The 7,270-nt window shown below is 37.6% G+C and overlaps 1 protein-coding gene across 2 annotated transcripts in view; it reads left to right on the top strand.

The window, feature by feature from the left end:
* The first annotated feature begins 37 nt into the window (after window positions 1-37).
* Tnks (tankyrase) overlaps window positions 38-7,270 on the top strand; it is a 28,068-nt gene continuing 20,835 nt past the window's right edge. Inside the window, exons 1-7 of one of the 2 annotated variants that reach the window (XM_087349580.1) lie at window positions 38-374; window positions 823-1,047; window positions 2,035-2,338; window positions 3,363-3,616; window positions 4,265-4,386; window positions 4,970-5,171; window positions 5,387-5,527. In XM_087349580.1, coding sequence (XP_087205706.1) covers window positions 185-374; window positions 823-1,047; window positions 2,035-2,338; window positions 3,363-3,616; window positions 4,265-4,386; window positions 4,970-5,171; window positions 5,387-5,527 — 1,438 coding nt within the window. In that variant the 5' untranslated portion in view covers window positions 38-184. The remainder of the gene's footprint in view (window positions 375-822; window positions 1,048-2,034; window positions 2,339-3,362; window positions 3,617-4,264; window positions 4,387-4,969; window positions 5,172-5,386; window positions 5,528-7,270) is intronic. The other variant, XM_022058070.2, reaches the window with a different exon arrangement.

Raw genomic sequence — 7,270 nt, 5'->3', positions numbered from 1 at the left:
ATTTATTTCACGTATACCTGTCCAAACTTATTGCCGAATGAAACTACAGATGAACACTTATTACGTCATACGTAATCCAACGATTACTTTAACCACACTCTTTTCTACCTGCAACTGAACACAACCTTGCTCTCGTACTTTTCATTATTTGTCTCGTTGTCTAGGAGAGTTCAACCATAATAAAATGGCGAGTCGTAGGTCTGTTTTAGTTGCTTCAATAGAACCACTTCCTACACCAGGTGACCCATTAAGAGAGCTTTTTGAAGCGTGCAAAACTGGGGATATTTCTAGAGTTAAAAAGTTGATATCGCCTCAAACTGTGAACGCAAGAGATACTGCAGGAAGGAAATCAACTCCTTTGCATTTTGCAGCTGGTGAGTTTTCCTTTCTCTTACTTTCATTATATTTATCAGGTGTACGGTGGGAATTTTACATGTTAGACAGTTCTTTTGTTTTGTGCTAATTTTCCTACTGTAGCTGAAAGTGTTGTATTGACAAATAAGACACTTTAGTGAAGATTTTGATTAATGATTAATTAAAAATATGACCACTTTTTTGTATCAGTTATGCGGACAGGAATATGATTGGATCAGGAAGATACGTTTCTGGATACAATATTTCTTTACCTGTCCAGTGACATTGCATTTAAATGTGTTTTTAAGAATTACATTTTGTAGTTACATGCCTGCCTACAGTATCTTGAAACTTTTGTAAACCAGTTGTTCTTTAGCATACATTATAATAAAGGGCTATTTGAATCAGTTGCTTTTTACTTCATGTTAATAGTTGGGGAGTGGAATTTAAGTCTTTGGTGAATGTCAGGTTATGGACGTCGAGATGTTGTAGAATTTCTTCTGGCTGCTGGAGCATCAATTCAAGCCCGTGATGATGGGGGACTGCACCCACTTCATAATGCATGCTCATTTGGGCATGCAGATGTTGTGCGGTTATTACTTGAAGCAGGTGCTAATCCTAACACTCGTGACAACTGGAACTATACACCCTTGCATGAAGCAGCCATCAAAGGGAAAGTTGATGTCTGCATAGGTATGTTGTGACATTTTACTTTTGTAAATCAACATTTTAGCAAGGAATGTAAAAAACCTGGGTGCATTGATAGTCAGCCAACTAAACTTTTTAAAAATCTTGTGAATAGTAATAGTCTTCAATCATAGCTCTTATGTTTTATTTGTGCTAGGGTACCTACAGTTCTTAAAATCATTTTTATTTGTGATTATATAAATTAATAACAAGAACATTAAAATTCTTAACTGTTAATAAAATATTACATCATATATCTTACTTAGATACCTCTTATTTCAAACAATAGCCTTGATGTGGCCTTAATCTTTGTTAAGTACCGTAAGTAAATAATGACACGTCTTATGATGCTTTAGCTGTGTGGCAGCATGGAGGACATGTACATATGGGGTCATAGGATTGAGTTCTGGTGAAATTAATTTTTTTCACATTATGTGAAGAATTGTTATATCAGAGTACTCTATTTTGCAAAAATCTGTAACCATGCATCACTGTATGAGCCAATTGTAAGTGGTGCTAGTGTTGATCTTTACAAGTTTCTTTGACTGTCATGTTGGTATTACCAGTTGTAGAAAATTGAAAAGTAGGTGTTATGGTAGTCCCCAGTGGCATAACGTCCATATCAAATTTCACCGAAATCTTTCTAGTGGATCTCAAGTTGAATCATTCAGAGACAGACGGACATATGTGACTGGGCCACCCTTTTATTCACACCATGCAAAGAACGCATAAAAAGTGGTTAGTTATTAATCAGTTCTTTCTTTACAACAATCTGCTTTTATGTTAGCCATAGACCCTGTAGTCCAGTTTTGTTAGCTTATAATTGACACCCCCTTGTCTTCTCAACAGCTGCGGTACATAGCACATTATTGTCATGCACATCATTTTCTAAATTCACAATCATGAACTTCATACTAATGTTGCATTTACATAATTTTTCGTTCTGAGCCAATTTTGTGTCATAAAAAGTGAGGTTATACTTTAAAATTTCAGCTCTCCTACAACATGGAGCAGATGCTAACATTCGTAACACAGAAGGCAAAACAGCCTTAGAACTGGCTGATTCTGCAACAAGGCCTGTGCTGACTGGAGATTATCGAAAAGAGGAACTGCTTGAAGCCGCCAGGTCTGGAGCTGAGGATCGCCTACTTACCTTACTAAATCCTCTGAATGTTAACTGTCATGCAAGTGATGGCCGTCGCTCAACACCTCTGCATCTTGCAGCCGGATACAATCGTAATCGAGTGGTACAATTACTACTGCAGCATGGGGCAGATGTCCATGCAAAGGACAAAGGGTGAGAATTTTGATTAATGTAGAATGTTTTATACTGAGGTCTATTTAAAATTTGTTTGTTGTTGCTGTGGTTACGAACATGTATTTTCAATTGCTTGAACATAAATATTGATTTTCAGAACCCATGGAAATGCCATTCATATGTCAAATAATGGCTGCTTCAAGTTAGTGAGTTTGTTGTTTGATGTCAAAATTGAAGGATTATTAATGATGTGTCCAGTGAGAGTAATGCTGAATTTAATAATTTGTAAAATAAAATGGCATGTTTATCATGGTGGTGATGAAATTCTAGTGTGCAGACAAATACCATCATCATATCACACTGTTAATAGGAGAGGTATAAGGTGTGAGGTTGGACACCTGAAGGATGTGAATTGGTTTATGTTGAGACTGAAGTAGCGTTTAACATGATAGAGCCTTGGTTTTCAAAATTTATGATGACTAGATGTACACATGATCAAAAGACATACTTGACTTCATTCACCGTTAAATAACATTTGATTATGGATGGATTATTGGATTTGAAGAAAGACTTGGATAATGAATTTCTTCAGATTGCATGGAAAAAATTTATATCATAAGATTAGTACACAGCTTGACACCTTCAATATCATATTTGTAAAAATAGAGGTTGCCCGATAGTTATACTAGAGAATTTCATTCTGGTTTGGATTCGGAGAGATTTTTATGTTCTTCTATCATTAGGTATAATATAAATGTTTGAATATTTTGATGCCACTACTTCTATACTAGTATCCAGCAGTTAATTGGTCCCTGGAAGGTAATTTAACATTTGTGTTTGAATACAGTACTTCAGTTTGAATAAAAAGTTGCATAATTTTATTAATTATGAAAAATATTAAAACATACCAGTTTAAGAATTGGCACTGTCGTGTCAAACACAGTGCATGTGCCATCTGATTCAACAAACATTCATATACAGTTTATGAGTTTTATAGTAGTATGTATCCAGAATTTGATCCTAGGCTATATTAAGCTCTATCTAATTTGTATCTTTTTTACAGTGGTTTGGTTCCATTGCACAATGCATGTTCATATGGCCATTTTGAAGTAACAGAAATGCTTATTAAACATGGAGCAAATGTGAATGCTATGGATTTATGGCAGTTCACTCCATTGCATGAAGCAGCATCAAAATCACGTGTTGAAGTTTGCTCTCTGTTGTTGAGTGAAGGAGCAGATCCTGCGCTGCTCAACTGCCATTCAAAGTCTGCTATCGATGTGGCCCCTACCAGGGAACTCCAGGAGAGACTGGCATGTGAGTTGAGTGCAGTCTAACATCGCTTAGATTGTTTATATGCGTTAGCGAAATTAAGAGACAGGAAAAGAAAGAATTTAGGTTGGAAGCTGCAAGGTGAATGTCATTTGAGTTCACTGCCGTGTAAAGGTGTGATATAAGTTACAGAAGAAACAAAAGTTAGCTTGAAGTAAACAGTTTTCTGGATATTATCCATCGCCCAATAAATAAAACCAATCAAATCCATGATGTTTCGGAGATGGGACTCTATCTCTGTCTTCAGGTATACGCAGTTTGGCCCGGTCAATAGAGCTAATCCCTATCTCTGGACCGTAGATTTTATTTATTGGACAATGGATAATATCCAGAAAACTGTTGCCTTCATCAAGGCACCATCGTCACAAAAGTTAGCTTACACCCTTTTCTTCAATGGGAAATTAAGTAAATATAAATGTGATTACTATGTTGTTGGTATTTATGAGTTATCCTAATGATTTAGGCAGCAAGGACTCTGAAATATTGGTAAACTTCTACCAGATTACACGGTGCAACGACCTAGAAAACAGTCATATTTGCGTTATTTTGTAATATTAATCTCTTTGTTCTGTACTCACATTGTGGAACTTGTTTCCTGCTGTGGAAGTGATGTGTAAGTGTATTCTTTTGCAGATGAATTTAAAGGTCACTGTCTGTTGGAAGCTGCACGTCAGGCCGATCCTGCTAAAGTAAAGAAATACTTGGCTCCAGATGTAGTTAACTTTAAACATCCTTATACAGGAGATACTCCATTAGTAAGTACTTTCATCTGTGGCATTGATTTGTGGAGTTATAACATAAGAAAGAATTATAATGAAAGGCCATTAAAATCTGTGTGTGTTGTTGGAATGTGAATAATGTATGAATTAAAATGTGTGTAAAATTCTTTATAGATTGCTGTAGAACTGTCAAAGTTTTGTTATAATTTATTATAGTTAAGAGTCTAGAGTGTGTTAATAATTGTGTAACATTATTTTTTGCAAACTGTGTACATAAATATTGGAAAGTATCAGTATAAAACATGTTCAAGGCTGAGTATACAATATCACTCACAAATTCAGTTTTAAACCTGCCATTACCACGTACCTGCTACTAAATGCAGGTTTTTAACCTATTTTCATGAGGGAAAGTTGGCTCGCAATATCATAATGTCTATCTCTACCTACCTCTGTATTTTGATTTGGTTAAATTAAGTCACAATTCTCAACAAAGATTAATGTATGTTATAATTGAACCTACCTTAGTGTTCTTATCCCATTTCTGGGGATGTTTACTGTTTGTACGTGAGTTGTATAATATACTGTAATACTGTTTACATTGTATAATAACTTTTTCTAGCACTGTGCTGTAAGTTCTCCATATCCAAAGTGGAAGCAGGTTGTGGAAACTCTTGTACGCAAAGGTGCACATCTAAATGAGAAGAACAAGGAATTCCTTACACCACTACATGTAGCTGCTGATAACTCTCATTATGATGTCATGGATGCCTTGCTGCGTCACGGGGCAAAGGTTAATGCCCTTGATGGCTTAGGGCAGACAGGTAGGTATTATAGAACTTTTGTAACAGCATTAGTGAACTAGATTTTAATGGCAATCTTAAAAGCCTTAAAATTGCATTTCTTTAGCTTTCTGTGTTTGAACCTCCGAAACATGGTGATTCAGGACAGTGTAAGTTGTAAGTTTATATGGGTGCAGCAGGTAATAGACAATTTTTTGTTAGGTACTGTATGCAGTACATATGAGATCTGCTTTCAGCTCTTCATCGGTGTGCTCGCGAGGACAACCTTCAGGCTTGCAGGATATTGTTATCCTATAGCGTGGATTCCAGTATTGTCTCTCTACAAGGATACACAGCTGCACAAGTAGCCACAGAAAACGTCCTAAAAATACTTCAAGGTATAGACTGCCGTATTTATCGTATTAATTTATTGAGAGATAAATTCTTTTGAGTAGTGTGGTGATGCTTGTATGAACAGTAAACCCTTGACCAAAAAGCGAACTCCAGTTTGGTAACTCGGGATTCTTATTGATAGTGTTCAGCATACCAGTACAGTGAAACCTCTATCCATCGTTCCCGGAACTATCGTTTTCCCGGATGCATCGTCCGTTTTGTTCGGTCCCGAATACATCCCATATAAAATAATGTTACATTTTCCCGCTTCCATCGTTCCTCGAACTATCGTTTTATCGCATCGATCGTTCAAAAATCTTAGTCCCGGCCCACAATTTTCCCGCAATGATTGTTTCTGAGAATTTAAAATGCTGGGTTTTGAGATAAATTAATACCGAAAGACGCACAATGTTTTTGGAATACACAGTAGCGGTAACCTGTTATGTCGCCCAACCAGCACAGATCCTTTTGGAATGAGGGATCAGTGGTGCAGGGGTGATAGTTGGAGTGAATGGCGGTGCTCATTGTCAGAAATTTTACGATTATAATTAGGGTGCACTCATATTTCGTTCCAGCGATGCCAGATGGCATGTGCACTGTGAATTTCTTCACAAATGCTTTTATTACAAGTACAAAGGAAAGGCTGGCGGCACTTTTCATTCTTCTGGTTCATCTCGTTTCCAGTGGTTCAGTGTCTTCTACGGCTACGTTTCGTTGTGTTCGGCAGTAACAGTACTTCCATTCTTCCTGTTATTGTTCCAGTCTATACTTTTGTTGTTGTTCCCGTAAATATTTTGTTATTCCTCTTACTCCTGTTAATTATTTTGTTATTATTCCTGTACCATGTCTCGCCCAGTAAAGCAAGTCAGAACTCTTCAAGAAAGATTAAAAATCATAGAAGAAGTGGAGAAGAATCCATTTGAAAAAAGAATCGACATTGCTAAACGCCTTGGATTAGCACCATCTACTTTAAATTCAATGATTGCAAAGAAGAAAGAAATCCGAAAACAAACTGACAAGTGCGGTAATTCATGCAAAAAAAGGAAAACCGGAAGAAAATCAACTTTCAGTGAGCTAGAAAGTGTCCTCTTCACTTGGTACCAGCAATCGCGGGCCTCAGGAATTCCTGTAGATGGCAACATCTTGCGGGAAAAAGCCAAGACGATAGCCGCAAGACTGAATATTGAAAATTTTGCAGCGTCGAATGGCTGGATTAGTAGGTTTAAAGAACGACATGGTATGGTCTACAAGAAGTTAGCCGGCGAAAGTGCTGCTGTGGATGTGGAAATAACGGAGCTGTGGCTCGAGAGACTGCCAGCACTGCTGGAGGGATATGAGCCGCGGGACATTTATAATGCGGATGAGACCGGACTTTTCTACAACGCCCTCCCGGATAGGACGCTGGCATTGAAAGGTGAATCTTGCCACGGGGGAAAACGTGCAAAACACAGTTCTTCTGTGTGTTAACAGTGACGGTAGTGACAAACGGGTTCCGATTGTAGTTGGAAACATGAAAAAAACTTCCGGTGAAATATCACGCCAACAAAAAGGCTTGGATGACAACAGACATCTTTACGGCGTTTTTAAGTTCTCTGGATGCCTCCATGGGCGCACAAGGCAGAAAGATTTTGCTGTTTGTTGATAATTGTGCCGCTCATCCGAAGGACACAACATTTCTACGAAATGTGAAAGTCGTGCAGTATCCAGCAAATTGCACGAGCGTCTTGCAACCGCTTGATTTGGGCATC

Source organism: Zootermopsis nevadensis, unplaced genomic scaffold, assembly GCF_977971745.1.
Source record: "Zootermopsis nevadensis isolate Lab colony 2312 unplaced genomic scaffold, Znev_1.0 Znev_ptg000016l, whole genome shotgun sequence".
NCBI classification, from domain to species: Eukaryota; Metazoa; Arthropoda; class Insecta; order Blattodea; family Termopsidae; genus Zootermopsis; species Zootermopsis nevadensis.
The sequence above is the reverse complement of the archived record's forward strand: the minus strand, read 5'-3'. Positions and strand labels throughout refer to the sequence as shown.